The sequence below is a fragment of the Trachinotus anak genome, unplaced genomic scaffold (assembly GCF_046630095.1).
Source record: "Trachinotus anak isolate AG129_WGS33_773 ecotype Australia unplaced genomic scaffold, CSIRO_AGI_Tana_v1 ptg000019l, whole genome shotgun sequence".
NCBI lineage: Eukaryota > Metazoa > Chordata > Actinopteri > Carangiformes > Carangidae > Trachinotus > Trachinotus anak.
Genome location: NW_027273870.1, coordinates 21,275,695 through 21,293,159, shown reverse-complemented (window position 1 = coordinate 21,293,159; position 17,465 = coordinate 21,275,695). Strand labels below are relative to the sequence as shown.

The following is a 17,465-nucleotide window of genomic DNA, read 5'->3' as shown; positions in this document are numbered from 1 at the left end:
GTGTGTTGCAAAGGTTTAGTTTTTGACAAGCCAGTCATTTTACATTAAGGTGCTTCATTTCTACAAAGCCAGGCAAAACATAACATGTACAGTAACAGTCCATAAAATACACTATATGGACATACAGTTTAAACACACATACTCTGTAAAGTTGATATAATACAAAATGGAGCATTACTCTGCAGTGCTTACAGCAAATGGCTAATGTATCAAAACCAGGCAAATGTGTACAGGTATTAACAACTTCTTAAACACATTCTATTCAGCTGTTGTACAGACAATGTTTTGAAGTACGTGTTGATGAATGCTTGATGAAGAACTGTTGGTATAATCACCTATCCTAATTTAGTTCATTTCCTTTCTCTTTGGGCCAAGTACTACTATTTTAGGTATGTTAGGCCCAGTCATCTGGACCATTAGCTTGTCTCACACCCCACTGGTTTCTGGGTGGTTGTGGAACACTACTATGATGCTACTGAAAAGCGATAGAGCCGCTGGGGAAGAAAAACAGTGGGGGCGTGTGATTTTTATTTTTTTTTGTGCCCTGTGAGCGTGTATTTACATGGGAGTATGGAGCGAGTATGGCTTAAGTTTGTGTGTGTGTGTGTGTGTGTGTGTGTTTTTTTTTTCCTGGCAAGCATGTGCATAGTTGATCTGCTCTTTCAGCGTGGGTATTATGCATTTATGTTATAGGATTAGCCATATCCTATTTCCACATTTAGATTTGCACAGAGGAGATACAATGTGAAATGAGGCATTAGTGCAGCTAGCAGGAATTGTCTGTTCTGATAAGCAACTGTGATGATGCGGGAAAAGACTTTCTGCATGGTCAACCAGCCTAAAGTTAGACAACATGACATCATTAGCACAGCAGGGTGGTTGTGTATTGTATTTGTGGCCTCAGCTCTCGTAATGATGCCACTGTGCTACACTATGAGGTCTCTTCTGTGGTGGTAACTGTGTGAAGATTATTATACAAAGAGATGGAGGTGCCAGAGTCACAACTGTCATTAGGGACTGTATGAAAATTATCAGGTGGAGGAGGATGGTCAGAAAAGGGGCGGGGTTGTGCTTTTTTTTTTTTTTTTTGCTCAGGGGAGGGTAATCTATATTTGTTGGAAGAGCAGGGCAAGTTGTTTTAAAATTTAAAATATTTTCTAATTAATTCTGGGGTCTAACCATTCAGCAGCTCTCAATTCAAAATTAAGATGCTCACTGTATTTTCACAGTTTTTTTTTAATGGTTAACATATAAACATATTGTTTTTGAGATATTGGCTGGGTCTACAGACAATATTAATAGCACTCTCCACCCCAAAGATTTTCATACAGTCCCTTATCAGAAGGGCCTCATTTTACAGTCTGTCTTTGTTGTGCATTATTGTGTTCAAGTTGTGAAGGACCCTTAAGCTAATCTCTCACTGTTTCTTTATTTTGCCCCCTTTTTGTCCTTTTTAAGGAATAAAAAAACTGTCTAAAGGTTCATAGGATGAATGGGAAAGTATTTTTGAGAGAATTATATTTTGCTGGAAAACAATATTTAAGTACTTTGTCTAAAAATGATATCCTTTTTGTAAAATGAAATGTTAATGCATGCTTTTTGATGAGATGTTTACATTGTATTTAAAAAAGGGAAACTTGTGCCTTTTTATCTCACCTGATTTACAATTTTACAGTATATATTGTAAATAATACAGCAAGTCCTTATGTTGAGTATAGTATAAAACATTTCTACTTTAACCATCTTGTTGGAGTATTGGAAAAATATGTCTTTCCCACTCGCCATGTTCTGTGTGTTGGATCACAGAGATGAATTTACAGTAAGGGTTGGTGGCAGAAAGGGCCAAATAGAGAAATGAATGTATTATACATTGTGAGAGACTTATGGAACTTACTACCTGAATGTTAGAGAGAGTAAAAATAAAAATACATAAAAATAAATAAATAAATAAAGAAAAAATAATAATAATCAAAAGTATTTCTTATTTTGTAACAAGATGTAAGTGATGAGTTGTTGCTGTTGAAATGATTTCCTAACCCATGACGGTATTGTTGATGAGCACCATAATAAAATCAAGAAGTCACAAACTATTGAACCTGGGATACATGAAAGAAAGTTCTTGACTTTTCCGTCAGAAAATATAAACTCTGTGTACGCGCAAAATGAAATGAAACAGTGGATGTAGCGACTGTCAGACCTGTAAGGTTAGCCTACCATATTTGATTGTCTTTGACTAGTTATTAACTGCACCTATTTCACTAACTGCCAAAATAGGTTTCACAATGTAACAAAATTGTCCCAAAGAATGGTAATGTAAAAAATACTACAATCTACACAAGGAGGGTTCTTGATGACAACAAAGTTAGCCATGGTGTTATCAAGCCGCTGTACGACCCTATGCCCTCCAGAAGTATAGGCTTTGACAGTTGGCTACTTAATTGTTTTGGCTATTTAAAGGCATAGTTCAATATTTTGGGAAATACACTTTATAATTTCTTGCAAAGAGTTAGATGACCAATACACCCTGTTGTCTGTGTGCTAAACACAAAGCTAGAGCCAGGTGGCTGTTAGCTTAGCTTATTATAGAGACGGGGAACAGGTGGAGAACAGCTGGGAGGTGCACAAAGTCTGACGAGTTGCCTCCAGTGATGTCACTTGAGTCAGTGTCAGGTAGTGAAGACTACAAATCTGCAAAAAGAAAAATGTTTAGGGGCATGGAGTTAGAAAATAAGCTTACCCAACCTCTGTAGCCTGCTCCTCTTCTCTGCTCAAGGCTACATTAGCGGCTACTAGCATAACACCAAAACACACTGCTGGTCGATTGGTTACATTGTGGGTAATGTAGGCGACAGGTAGGAAGGTAAGAAAGATGAAAGTGAGGAATGTGGTTCCACTGCATCTATTTTGATATTTTCTTTTAATTGTCTATTGTGAGTCAAACAATGTTAAAGAAGTGCAATGCTAAATCAGTGGAGTCGTCTTTTAAGAGGCAGATATGAGAGTAGCATTGACCTTCTCATCTACTACATATATACATAGATATATATTTTCAAATACTGATAAGCACATTTCCCAAAATGTTGAACCGACCCCTTTAAAGGAAGAAGATTAATGAACAGTTCATTTAATGGTCTTCAGTCACCACCTACTGCAAACCGTAAATAAAAACCTCTCTTTTATTCAAGGGAGGGATGTTACCTTCAAAGCTGTCTCCTTGTAAATTAACTCTCCTTTTAGGCATGAATGACTCAGAATGTGTCTAACTGCTGTTTCACAGTACACTATCGCGTCACTGTATGTGGAGTCACGTCATTGCCATTTTCTTTTCACAGCAACGAATCGGGTGTAAACAGACTAAGCCATATCTCCACAGCCATGGCAGTGCATTTCTTATAAATATATAAATATATTCAAATGCTTTTTTTTTCCAATTCCAAAAATGACTTTTTACTCAGATGCTTTGTACAATATTTCTCAGCAACTATACAGCAAACGTACAGTAGACATCCTCCAACATAAACCAGTAAAACATCTTTGAAACCAGTTACTACTGTATATCTTGATGCAGATATTGCCATACTTGTGTTTGCAAAACTATTGCAAGATTCTAATAAAACTGTTAAATTAATAATTTGACATTATGTGCTTTATCTGTGTGTGTGTGTGTATGTATATGCAGTCTGTATGTGTGCGATATAAATTGTACCATATGAGACAGAAGCTGGTGGCGAAAGGTGCCCCCAAAAATGGGCTGTTTGATCTGGATGAATTCAAAACAGCTGCATATGGTGGCTGGGGAGTATAATGAGCCAAAAAACACAGAGTTAGCATGGAAAACCAGAGATGATGTGGAGCAGCAGCAGGTACAGCAGTCACAGGGAGAGGAGATGAAGAGTACAAAGAGAAATGGAAAGTGAAGAGAGTGAAAATGGCAGCGATAAAACATGCAAGGATGAGACTTTTACAGTAAAACGGTGCCTGTGGAGAAAAATCACCATTAACCTTGTTAAAGGCTGATCTGAGAACACGCCTGCTTTGCCAGACTGTAGAGCAGACAGTATTACTTTTTTGCTCATTTTTTTTTTCTCTCTCTGAATCCACAGCCCTCTCCAAATCTCCCCCAGATTTCCAATTGCTTTCACTTGTAGTCGTGCCAGATAAACAGAATCTATTGGATCAGGCTGATTTCACGGCTGCGCCCGCGCACATGGCGGCTTCTGTGGCCCACTTTCTGAGCTGAGGGTTTTTTTTCCCTCCACACTCTCTCCTTTATGTTTGAAATTCACTTTTCTCCAAATTCACTCAGTTTTCAGCCCCAATAATAGATCAAGTCTTATTATGGTTATATTTCAGAAGCTTTGCGCTCTGAAGGAACCAGAAGACACAGGAAAGTATTAAGTTATTGTAACCTCCACATGTTATGGAGCACGTTTGGGAAATTCAGACACATTTGTGGCACTTAATTGTGTCAGTATCTCACTGTTGAACTGCTGAAGGGCATTGATCTAAGCTGAGTCATGGTGTGGGACTATGTTTTGGGGCTGAAGGACACTGCGTCATGAGAGGTAGAGGACAGCTGGCACACAGCCAGGATTCGGGGAAATGAGAAACGAACACATCCATCTGGATTTTTATTCAAACACACACACACCTACATCTAGTCTAAATCGACATGCTGACACTGATGTGTACATCATCCCAGTCTGATATACACTGATGCATAATGCATGCAGAGACGCAGGAATCACCACAGGTAATGCAACCTCAATCTCAAGTGATATTAAGGCAGCTCAAAGGCCTCAAATATGAGTCTGACCCACCCAGATTACCGCTGTTGTTCATTGCGTCATTTTCACAAGCTTAGGAGGAAAGATAAATGCAAAGAGCTTAACTGATTTCATAAACAAATTACTATTAGAGCAGCAGAAAAGAACTGGAGCACTGACTGAGGACCAGAAGAGAAGGAAAGAGAGGGAACGTAAGAAGGAGAGAGACTGAGAGGAGTTTTAAATAATGCTGAGAGACAGACAGGTAGGCAGGAGAAAAAGGAAGGCAGACAGAGCAACATGGCACGCTTTCTGACAGACAGTCCAAAGCAGAGTGAGAGGCAGGCAGGGTGGATGTCTCTATGATTCAGCAGTATTTTGGCGGGGGGGGGGGGGGGGGGGGGGGGGGGGGTGATGATGAAGGGCCCCAGGGGTGGGTGGTGGGAGTGACAGTGGGGGAATATTTTTGCCCATCTCATTAGCTCTGCCTCATTTCATTATGTAATCACTGCATCTGCGGTTGCTTCAGGGAGCTGGCGGACATATGTGTTGCACTGAAACCACAGCTTCTACCTTTATTTATTTATTTTTTTAAAGTGGGCAAACTGTGTGTTTACTTTTAAATAGTGCATCGGCCCACTTACTGGAGGTCTGAGTGTGGTGGTGGACTGATAATTATGTAACTGAGGCCAAAGCACTGGGTCTGGAGGCCATTTGGTGTATTAATTACACAGATGTAGTCTAAGAATTAACATGCGTGAAGCAGAGATGTTAATGGATCAGGGAGGTGGAGGTGGATTAGTGCATGTTTTCCTCTGTGAAAGATTACCATCTATTTTTAATCCCCTTTTGGAAAGTTATTTTGGAAGTAGCTTTTAGTCAGATGGGCCGGTACAGGTCAATATAAAGAGGAAGGATTACATTACACTACATGGCTCACTGTAGCAGTACTGACTGCAGAATGGATCCTCATTTCATCAGTAACTTTATTCTTAGACTCTGTGGAAATTGTGGGCCTTCTGAGTGACACAATGGATCACTCATCAAAACGTAGAGACAGCGCTAGATTTCATAAAGACAGAAACTAAACACATTTCCCCAAATATAAATCAGTAGACATTATAACTCAGTCAACTGAACGTGGCCATATATGTGGTACACAGGGCTTCTCTTAACTTTCTCTGGTCTACAATGTTATGGATATGTTGTCGTATTTTGGAAGTAACATAATTTTACTGGCTAAGTTTGTTGAAACCGTATGAAATCAGTGCCTGAGATAATCTTTATAAGACTTACTGATAACACCTGTATCTGTTAAATGTTATCACATTTATTTAATAGCAAGACCACACAATACAATAAAGAACAAAAAAATCTTTATTTGTTTAACATTGATCAAGAGGATACCCAATGGTAAAAAAATGAAAGAAGTCAAGGCCCTTTACAAACATCATAAATCAAATGTCTTTAAATTATTGAAACTGCAAGTGAAAACACAAACAATCTGCAGAACCAAATCTCTGAAAAATTTAAGTGTTTTGTTGAACAGCTGAGGGATGAAATGTAACATGATGTACATAGAAGCTAAAATCAGTCCAATGAAAACTTAAAACCTGTCCATCTCTTAACGGAGATTTGTATAATATACTTGGCAGTCATAACTCTCTTAGGCTATATACATTGAATGGATACCGATAATAAAACTTTTAATCACTTATTCCACTGAAGTTGAAGATAAAATAATGATAAAATTAAAACTGATATTTCAACTTTGTGGGAGTGTCTCATTTCTCTGCTCAGAGGAAACTGAGCAACGTTAAAAATAAGTTTTAAAACAAACAAGACAGATCATTTGACAAGAAAAACACTTGGTTTCAATCATTACCATCTATTGAATTTTACCTCTGTTGAATCTGTCTGATGATAGTGTTTAACACAACAAGATTCATTGAGCATCAAAGAGGCGTTTTTCTGTAAAGGAGTGCACCAAGAGCAAAAGTACAGAGTGTGTTTAAAATTCAGAAGTCATGCAATCATTGTGCCAATTAAATAAAATAAAATAACAGTCGCAATGTGCCCCAGTTCAAATATCTAAATAATCTTAAAATGGCATGAAATGCAACATTTTATAAGTGAGAGCAGTAACACTCCAATTCAGTTCATACATACCTGTACAGACATTTACACTAGGTATTCTGGTGGTTAAGGCACATAGGTATGGCTTATCTTTTAACAGCTGAAAACTAATTTGTGTGCACCATTGTCTAGAGAGTGAAAAGCTGAGTGCTGACATTCTACCTTAGAGTTTCTGAGGATCATTCTTTGACTTGGCAGCTCATGGATACCATGTATAACGGGGCAGAGGAGAGAGTGAGGTCTTCCACAGAGAGACCCTCATTCTCTGCTGCTGCTTACAAAGTTACCCAAACGTTTAGAGGCTACAGCATCTTTGTATACAGCAGAACATTGTAAGTGCAAACCCATTTTGGAATTACAATGCTTAAATTCATGTGAATACTCAACTAAAGTAAATTCAAACAAAGAAACTTGTACATGCATCACAAAGTCTACTTCTCCACCAAAATGCATATATGCATGTATCAAGAATAGTCCATCACTAATAACATTAGTGATGGACTATAACAGAATTCAGGGGGTTTTGGATAAACAAGGCTCTACTGTGAATTTCAGAGTTGAGACACGTGCTTCTCTGCACACTTCTCCCAGTGAAGGTGATAACTTGTCCATAAATATTTCCAAGTGGGGCTACAGCATCTCCACATAGTTTTCAGGGATGAGGCCCCTCTTTCCCTCCAGCTCCCCCTCCAGCCAGCCCGGCTCTCTCGACTGGGTCACTGCAGGAGAGGACACAGCGTCACCAGGGAAACAACACCACAGGGAGGGTGAGGGCGGGGGGACAGACAGAGGACACAGAGCATCCAGTGAGTATATTGTGCATGTGTCAGAGTGAAGAGAGCAGAGGTTTAAAGCAGGATACAAGCAATTAAGCAGTTACACCAAACTACACTGTGACTCATTTTATCTCTTCTGCAACTCTCCTGTCTGTTTATGGATCCAACTTCTCTTGAATTCCACCAGCAGCTGCAGAATGGAGCCCTCACAAACGGTTTAGTATGACAGATGTGTCAGTGCATCGAACATTTTTGTGACATGCCTTCTCAAAATCCTCCCTGGATTCTTGATTTGTCTACAAAATGAGCCAATTTAAAATTTTGAGTGCACCTGTAAGTCAACAAATGCATGGAAAAATTGTCAGTGAGAACTTTTAAGGCCACAGTCAAGATATCACCTAACTGAGTACATAGTTTTCTACCTGCAAGTCCAGCAGTCTGTCTCTGTCGCTTAGACTTGACACTGAATGTTTGAGTAACTTGAAAGCACAATCTTTTACGCAAGTGAAAGAAAAGTGTCAGCGCTCCGAGAAAATTCAAAGCACATGATTTAAACCTTCTATCACACCAAAGTTCACTGACAGGTTATTTATGTTTTCTGACGTTGATAAAGGTGTTTTTACATCAGTAATCTTTGGCCTCATTAGAATCACATTAAATACACTAGAATAAGACTTGAAACAAAGACCCCATCTGTATAATACAGGTATAAGTCAATACATAATAAAATGAGTCTTTTATGACATTCAATCAGGTCTGTAAACACACATTAAATCTGCACTGTCAAGTATAGATCGGGACTTTAAGAAAATACATAAGCAAGGCAAAGTTGTTCTTTCAATGTCAAAGGTGAGGAAACACCAATATATGTTGAATTCTTTTGTGAGACACTGTATATACAGTGTCTTACAAAAGTATTCAGACCTCTTGACATTTTGCTCATTTGTTATGCACAAAGTTCAGACCAAAAGTTGGAAACAACTGAATCGTGGAGCAAAATGTGTAAAATGTCAAGGGTCTCCGAGACACTGTAGATGTGAAGTTACTGAGAATCTCATCACGTAGTATTTATGTAACACGTCAATCACTTCATCTGAAGCCTGATTAAGCGCCGAAGGACGGAAAAGAATGTAAGCAAAACTATACTAAAACTCCCCAAACTTTGTATCAAGGTAACTGGATATTTAAGTTGAGATCCAAAAGAAACACACACATCATCATTCAATCATACGTCCACTAAACAAAACAGTTAGGGTCCAAATGAAATATCAGAAAAAGAAAATGGGCCTTAGATCATAATTTAATTTGCTTTATGATAATGTGATACTTTATTTGTTTTGTGTTTATTATTTCAGATAATATGAGTTCATATTCATGAGTTGGAAAACCACCTTTTATTAAATTCAATTTCTCCATTGATTCATTAAATCATTTATCCTGACATGAACTCCTCCATCCAACACTGAAGCAGTGATGGATCTAATAAAAATCGCAACAAAAAATAATGTACCTTCAGGTAAAGTTTCAGTCATCTAATCTTATCCATATTTATTGATGACAGCTTTCAGGATTGTGATGTTTAAATCATAACTTTGAATGGTAATGTGTCTGATGGGAGTCACACGAGATAATGTAAAACATGTAAAACATGAGAACATGTGTACAGAAAAAAACTATTTAGATAATTACTTACGACATAATGTTTGACCACAACAACCAATAAGTTGCAATGCATCGTGGGATCTTATCAAAGAGGTCACTACATACCCCCCTGTAAAGACTACAGAATATCTACAGTGTCTGTGTCTCACAAAAGAAGGCTTTGACAAAAAATAGGAACTACAAAATCCTCATTTCCTCTGAGAGTGATTAAAGCTCAGTCGAGCCTCTTCCCAGACACACTGAGGAGCAAATCTGTGTCTCCAGCCCCCCCACCTCCCCCCTGTTCTCCCTCTCCTCGTCTCCTCTCTCTGTTCGATTGAAGATCAGATTGGGTGTTCGGTTTTCCTCCAAATCCAATATGCCAGGGCTGGTTCTGAGTGAGCGACTGGTGTAGGCGATAACACTTACCGGCGTTGAATATTGCGCCGACATGGAAGGAGAGCTCAGAGTCGTGCTCAGCCTCACATGGGTACACTGCTTTGGCTTTCCTGCCGGTGACACTGAAAAATGAAGGCAATCAGTGAGCTGGCGGAGCTTTGAGGAGGATTACTGCATAGTTCAATCTGGGGCCCGGGGCCTGCTTGTTCATTCACTCACTAGCCTGAAACAGCAGAAATGGGCCGGGCTGGAAAATAAGCAAAAATACTAAGAGAGGAGCCGGGTGCGCCTCACACACTTGTCTTGCCCTATCTATAGTCTGGACAGACCAAGTCGAGCGAGTCAAAACACACCAACACGTGCCTGTGTGCGTGCAAAAACACAATAAGATGCAGCAATGTTTGTGGCAGGTTTTGTACAACCAAAAAGCCGGAGACACATCGGGCTCGCACAGCAGACAACCATCTATGGTGAGATAATTAAAAAGTGGCGAGGGGATTCTAAAGTAGGTTTGCACACAAACAGGTAGAACAGAAATCTCCCTCCACTGTGCTTCAGCTTTTAAAGTCCCATTTGTGAGCTTAGAAGCAGCATTTTAAATCAGTTTGATGTAAAAGAGCGCCGTCAAAGAAACCATATTCACCGCTCTGCAAAGGTTAGTAAAAAGCTATATTTATGCCACTCCGCTCCCGAAAACACAAAAACTGTTTCCACAGAAAGGTTGTTTTGCCCACCATTGCAAACCGTTATCTCGAATGCCAGCAACATTACCATGTAGAAATTGTGCCTTCAACACATGATGCCCTGATAAATATTTCATATTCTTTCTGCAGAGCAGCAACAATGTAGGATGAGAGAGGAGAAAGAAGATATGCAAACTGAAAAAAAAAGTCTGTGGTCACAGAGTTGTCAATACTACAATGTTCAGCCGAGTTCTTGAATTCAGAATTCTGGGAGAATGCACTCTTGTGGAACCGCATTTGGGAAAATGAGGATTTGTATTTATATGAAAATAACATTAATAGATTGCCAATAGAATGACGGAGCTGTTTGCAATTACTTCGGCGACATCTGAAAGCAATAAAAATGAATTCATCATTTATTCTGAAGGAAGCAGAGCAAAAGCTCAGCGTCACGGACAGACTCTCTACACAGTGCCATTCAGTTCACCCACATAGATGTATGTGTATCTGGTGTTTGACAGAAAGAGAAGCTTGCTGCTCCTGCTAAAGCCAAGAGTTGTGTTGCATTAAAATCCCTCAGAGGTAAACTAAATCACAGCATAGGTGAATATACAGTCTGAAAAGTGAGGGAAAATTCTGAAGTGCAAGACTGCACGTCGATTTTAGACGAACGAGGGAATTGGTGATTCTTTGGAGCAAACATGCAAGAGAAGATGTAAGTAATGAAGCAAGTGAATGAAAATGGAGAGAGTGAAATAGTGTCTCAGAGTGTGACATTTAACCAATAAGAGTCAATGAAAACAAATACAAAAAAAGTAAGCTCTAACAGAAAGCTGAGAGAGGGAACCCTGCCTTACCTCTCCTCTGGCTTCTCTTTATCTGAGGCAGGTGTGGTAGCAGCAGGTGGGCTCTCTCCTGAAGCTCCAGCAGTGGACCACGGAGTTGCTGCGGCTCTGCAGATTAAAAAAAAAACACCTTGGTGTGTTTAAATGTTAACAGACAATGTTCTCATTCATGGTTAAATCATTGAATACTGGTAAAAACGACACTACATGGCGGAAGCAGAGCAACAAATGAACCTGTTGTTATGGAGACAAGGTGAGAGCAATTTCTACACCAGTCCACTGCTTCATAACGGTGGGAAGTTAAACCAAAAATTACACTGAGGTATAGTTAAGGTCATAAATATTAATAAAATATTAAAATGCAGCTAAATTTGAAAAAAGAATAATATATCACACATCACACTTGAGTCACCTTGAAGAAGAACAAATTCTCCATCTTTTTTCATTCTACCACACAGCAGCTTCCTTCTTTTTATTGGGATAAATCTACAGCCGGCACACAATGAGAATTCAAAGAGAAACAGACTTTCATAGATTAAATCATCCCCTCTACTCCATCTGCCAAAAAGCCTCCTCAAGTGAAGTGATTCTCAATCATTGCCCATATTAACCTCTGATGTATTTCTCCGAACGTCTGATATTTCCACTGATGCAAAGAATCTTATCTGCTCTTCTGTGTTATGGTTTTGAAAGTTCTAATTCTAAATAACTCAGACCAACTCGTAACATTAGAGACGGACTATCTGGCTCAAATGTGACCATGACAGATTCTCAAACCCCAACCTGTCAAGTTCTCTAAAATAGGCTTGTTGTCTAAAAACAGACCAGACTGATAAACTCTCAGCCTAAAATCATTAGGACTGACTGTATCTGTAAAACACTGAGGCAGAGGATTCAGAATGAGAGATGCAAACAGTCATGAATTAAACATAATGTTTGAATTCAGGAAGAATATTCATACACGGCCTGTTGTTTGCTTTTCTGTTGAGAGAACAGCCAAAAATAAAATTGTATTTTAAAGCTGCGTGCAACTACCACTAATAATCACATCAAAAGAATGAACTCCATTGAGCTGTAGAGGAAGGTCACTTGAAATTGAATACATTAAAAACCAACCTGACGGACAAAAGATAACCGAGTCTCCCATCATCACCATCAAAGCATAACAATGTACCCACGTCCACAATCTGAATAGATGGACCATAGCAGATCTACTCCCATTCATGTACCACAAGAGGTCACTTGATCGGTTTGATGAGTATGAAAATGATGTGAATCACCTATGGGACATTTTTGGACTGATGTGCTTGACGGTGCTCATCACTGTCATCAAGAAAATACGACACTCAGGGAATATCGTTTGGAAAAAAAAAGGTTTTCTAGTTCCAGAGATTTGTAGAATCTATGCCAAGGATTATTGAAGCTGTTCTCCAGAAGCTTTATGTAGATTTTTCCTTCAATTTGTCATCTGTACATGTACATATATTCCATGCTTACAGGAATGTATATAATGTATATAACTTATTTATACGGTCAAACGACAACACTCCAACACATTAACCATAAGCTTGAACTGTAACAGTAGAAGCTGTGCTTTACACCCGCTGTTGTCAGTGCCAGAGAGTCTATGGCCGACCTACAGGATGGAGGTAGGGGTCCTGGTAAAGGCAGAGTGGAGCAGAGGAGAGCAGGAGTCTAAGCCAGGCATCCCTCTGTGTTCCATGCCTGCCCCAGGGCCAGTGCTAATACAGCACATAATGAGCAAATTGCTCCTAGCTGCCGCTCCCATAGAGACGTTAATAAAGGCAATTAGTGGGAGCAGCTGGGGAGGGGCTGGCGGTTGAGAGGATGTTGTGAATAGTGGTTACGTTGGCACTGGTGAGGGAGAGAGAGAGAGAGAGAGACTGCCTTAAGGGAGGGTATGGTAGGGGTCTTATGTGGACATACGTGGAGGTGAACACACAGTTCCCCTCTGCATTGCTTCTTCTCTCCATTTCTTCCCCTGCCCCCCTCTCCGAGCGCTTGTCCATCCCCAGCGGTGGCTGTTCCGTTTGGGCCTGGCCTGACTGTAGGTGATTTATAGCTCTGCAGCAGTGTAGGGCCACTGTGGTGCTCAGCTGCTCCACATCAGCATGGGGGGACAGTGCGCTGCAGTGCAGCAAATCCACTCATTAACCTGGGCCCAGGCACAACCACTGTCTGCCTGGGCTTCAGCCAAAAGGAGGGAGAGCAGAGGAGCACCAACACTTCACCCACCTGCATGTGAACCCACTCACATACACACAAGCCCCCTAAATAAGATGATATTAACACAGAAAATGCACGCACAAACACACAGACACACACAGAGATGGACACACAAACATTTAAGAAAAATGATCAACACATCCATCTAACTGCTTGTTTCAGCTGGAGGAGGATTATACAGATCCTTGGAGATTTTTTAAATAAACAGATATCTAAATAATTATAGAATAAACAGTTACAGGAAATCAGTGCATGCCACATGGCTGCCCTAGAAACTTGTTAAATGTACCAGAGGTAAATGGATTCATCCCAAAATTGCTCTAACAATTACAGCTAAGCCAAACCGAGGGAAATCGTTTGCCATTTCTCTTCAACAAAAATAGCATCAAGCTTTGAATTGCTCATCCGTTGTTTTTACCCATGATAGACCTAGCTAAGCTTCTTCTGTAAACATGATTAAATACAGTAAATGGGGACTCATGTGAAAACGCACTGTATGTGAGGCCTGAATGAAAAATGTTGGTAATATTTGTAACAAGTTTTTAAGTATATTAACGTTGAAGTTGTGAGGAATTTTAATAGGTATAAACATAATATAATATACAGAAGAAATTATATCTAATACATAAAAAAGCATCATATCAAAATAATCAAATAACACTGTGAATGTTTGATTCCAAAGTGAACTGTAACTGGAGGTCTTTTGGTTTATTATTTTAACCATCAGAGTTATCAGACTGCCAGGTTAGTAGCAGGGAGAAATTCATCAACAGAAGTGGACTGCTGCTTCTCATTATTGCAGGAATTTCACCCTGCAGCATCCAGGCCTCGTTGAACCTGGCGGGGAGCTAACACAGGGATGAGCAGGGCTATCAGCTGTCTTTCTACTAAAGGAAGAAGGGCAGCGGTGGGATTTAGTACTGTTTCTAGTAGAAGGTGGGATCAAACCTACAGCCAAGCTGCCCGCCCAGCCACCACCAGTTTGGGTGGCCAGGAAATAAGCTCTGATCCACCATTTTATGATCCACAGCTGTCTGCCAGGGAGAGGCATGAAGGGCTGGAGCTGGGGGGTGGGGGGTGGGGGTGGGCGTGTAACTTCATTGGACAGGACTTGGGGCAACAGCACCAATGGGAAAGGCTGTGACTGAATTTAGGGAGAAGAGGAGTAATGAGGTGAGAGATTGAAGATGACGGAGATGATAAATCATGCCACAGTCCACAAAGAGTTATTGCATGATATAGTGACTCAGGATGCATTTGTGTATGAGCAGGCAGATTCTGCTGCAGCTATCTTGCAGGAACATGACTAAAATGTGCTGTTTTCCAGGTGCACTTCTGAGCACACCAGAGTGCAGATAACACATTCCTAAGAGTGGCTGGAAATAATCTAGGAAATGCCACCCCTACTGCTCCTTTTGGCTAGGACTGAACCTGAATCCCTGGGTTCCAGGCCAGAGAGGTGCTGTGCTAACAGGTCTCCACCATCTCACATGCTAAGATTTATGAGTGAACAAAGCCAGGGCGACACCCTGTGACATATGGCGCAAGTCTTCATAAAGGGACAGCGGCTGCAGCTATAAGGGTAAACAAGATGAATATCTCCCCAATGTCAATACGATTTACACGGCCAACGCACGGCCACCTGTCTCCCAAACAAATAAGAGCTGAGATTTACGACCTCCTCCTGGTTACTCCTTCCGTCCTCCAACATGATGCCACATATGTGGGAAAACAGGGAAAAAAAAAAAAAAAAAAACATACCCGGAGGAAAAAAAAAAAGGAGTTGGTTACATAAGTAATATAGAGCCTTGTCTGTCTGATCTGAAAAGCTTGATACAAAAAAGCCTACATACACACAGGCGGGCACACACCCACAGAGGTCAGTGTGAGACAATCACATTGTCCTCTGTCAGGTTGTGAGGTAGATTTGTTTTTATTTTACAGCTCTTTTCAGTTGATGGAGAAGGAGGAGGGGACACTGAATGGGAAAAAGTCTATTTCAAGGTGAATGTGTAGACATGACATAGCAGAGAGTCTAACATCTGCAGCATAACCCAATAATTTATCTCTCACATCAGCATTCAAGACAAGTCATGGGCTGGAAACAACAAAAAGGACCAAGGACTTAGTAGAGAAAGTGAGGACAGGGAGGAGAAGCCGGAGAGAAGCACAGCACAGAAAAGCATCAAATTATTTTCCATCTAGTATTAGTGCCAAGATGGGGAAAGAAGTAAAAACAGTAGTTGACATTTGACTAACAGCATAGAGGCTGACACTAAAAATCAATTTTACTATCAACACTATCAATAAAAATTGAGAAGCTTTTTTCTGCCATTCCATCCACAATGTTGAAAAATCGATTCTTGATCATTAATAATAATAACGGTTTCTCCATGCTAAATATGTTTTTTACTGGATTGGAAAAGACTAAACTGGGACCCAACCATAAAGTTTAGGAAAGTTTAACTGCTTCCTATGATGCAACATAGGAGTAAAAATGATTTGTGTTTGGATGCATCTATGGGGAAGAAGAAACATCACTCAGACCTTGAGAGGTTTCAGAGCTACCATTTACAGGCTCTATTGGAGTGTACTGCAAGCTAATAGAGGAGGGATTCAACCATTATTTTAGTTTGCAATATGTAACATAATTGACAGCCAAGCTAAGCTGCTGTCTGGTAAGAAGATTGAGATATAAAGCAGATTAAATGTGCAGTGAGTATGCAGTGTTTTTTTTTTCTTTTTAAGTAAGTGTGTATAGCCCAGAGACAAATGTTAGCACAGTGTAATAAAACAATAATAATAATTTCAAAAAGAAAAATATTGCAAAGATAAAACTAGCAGCAGTCTTACTGAATCAAGAACTGATTTTGACTCAAACTGTCAATCAAAATCAAATCCAACTATAAGGTTTCCACAGATTCTTCATCCTAATAACATTAATAAAAATACTAATAGTACTTTTAACATTGGTTGCTGTCCTCTAAATCACTTCTCACTTCTCGGGTCTGTCCAGAATGAAGTAAGTGAAACAATATAGCAATTCAGACTGATTATCAGGTACCACAGGTATCAGGTATCACAACAACAGTGAGTCCAGTTAATTCCAACCTGCTCAAATCAAGTCATTGTTGTGACAGTGTGAGTATGACATTATAATATATAATAATAATAATCTGATGCACCAGTGAGAGGACTTTTAACATGAAGCATCAACATCCAACTCTAATTATGGAAGCAAAAATAGCATGAAAATAAATTATGGGATTAGCCTCTAGGACCCACAAATGAAAAAGTCTTATACCCCACAGATAACTTAATCCTTGATCCTTGTAGTGTATATTTCCCACTTTTGAATGTAAAGCCTGTATCTCTAATTTGTGACTTGTTTACTGTGGATCTGCTTACTGCACAACCAGCACCTGCATTTTGAGCGTTGCGGTCACATATTGATCTGAAGCACTCACCTGGAGTTGCTGCCTGTGCTGAGGCTGGAGTTAAGCGGGGCATGGTCACTCCTCTCTGCAGGCGTCTCTGAGGCTGACGCTGACGATGACTGCGACGATACAGACTCATTGCTGCCCATTGACGTCTCATCTGTAGCTAGGCTCGAACTATCAGCCACTGCTGGCAATTTGGTTAAAAAAAAAAAAAAAAAAAGCATGTGTTTTAATTTTATTCTACTGTACTGATGATAGCTTGCCTGATAAAACAGCAGAGTGCTTTATCAATATACAGTATAAACTAATGCTGCATCAACAAGGGACTATAAATCAAACTGCTGTCAGAACAGGAGAGATTCACAACCAAGTTTTTATTGTTCATAATAATACACTCCTGCACTCACAGACAGGAACCTAAGAAACACAAGGGAGATCCAAGCTCTTTTATTTCAATTTTACTGTCAAGTACAGAGCTTGCTTTTGGGAGACTGGAGAGGCACACAAGGAACTGTTACTGTAAAAAAGTAGT

The 17,465-nt window shown here is 39.9% G+C and overlaps 1 protein-coding gene across 3 annotated transcripts in view; it reads right to left on the bottom strand.

Moving 5' to 3' along the window:
* Window positions 1-6,125: 6,125 nt before the first annotated feature.
* Window positions 6,126-17,465, bottom strand: part of arhgap10 (Rho GTPase activating protein 10) — a 45,031-nt gene continuing 33,691 nt past the window's right edge. Inside the window, exons 20-23 of one of the 3 annotated variants that reach the window (XM_071504040.1) lie at window positions 16,961-17,120; window positions 11,259-11,354; window positions 9,749-9,840; window positions 6,126-7,621 (exon numbers count right to left, since the gene is read on the bottom strand). In XM_071504040.1, the coding sequence (XP_071360141.1) occupies window positions 7,533-7,621; window positions 9,749-9,840; window positions 11,259-11,354; window positions 16,961-17,120 (437 nt within the window). In that variant the 3' untranslated portion in view covers window positions 6,126-7,532. The remainder of the gene's footprint in view (window positions 7,622-9,748; window positions 9,841-11,258; window positions 11,355-16,960; window positions 17,121-17,465) is intronic. The other 2 variants (XM_071504041.1, XM_071504042.1) reach the window with 2 other exon arrangements.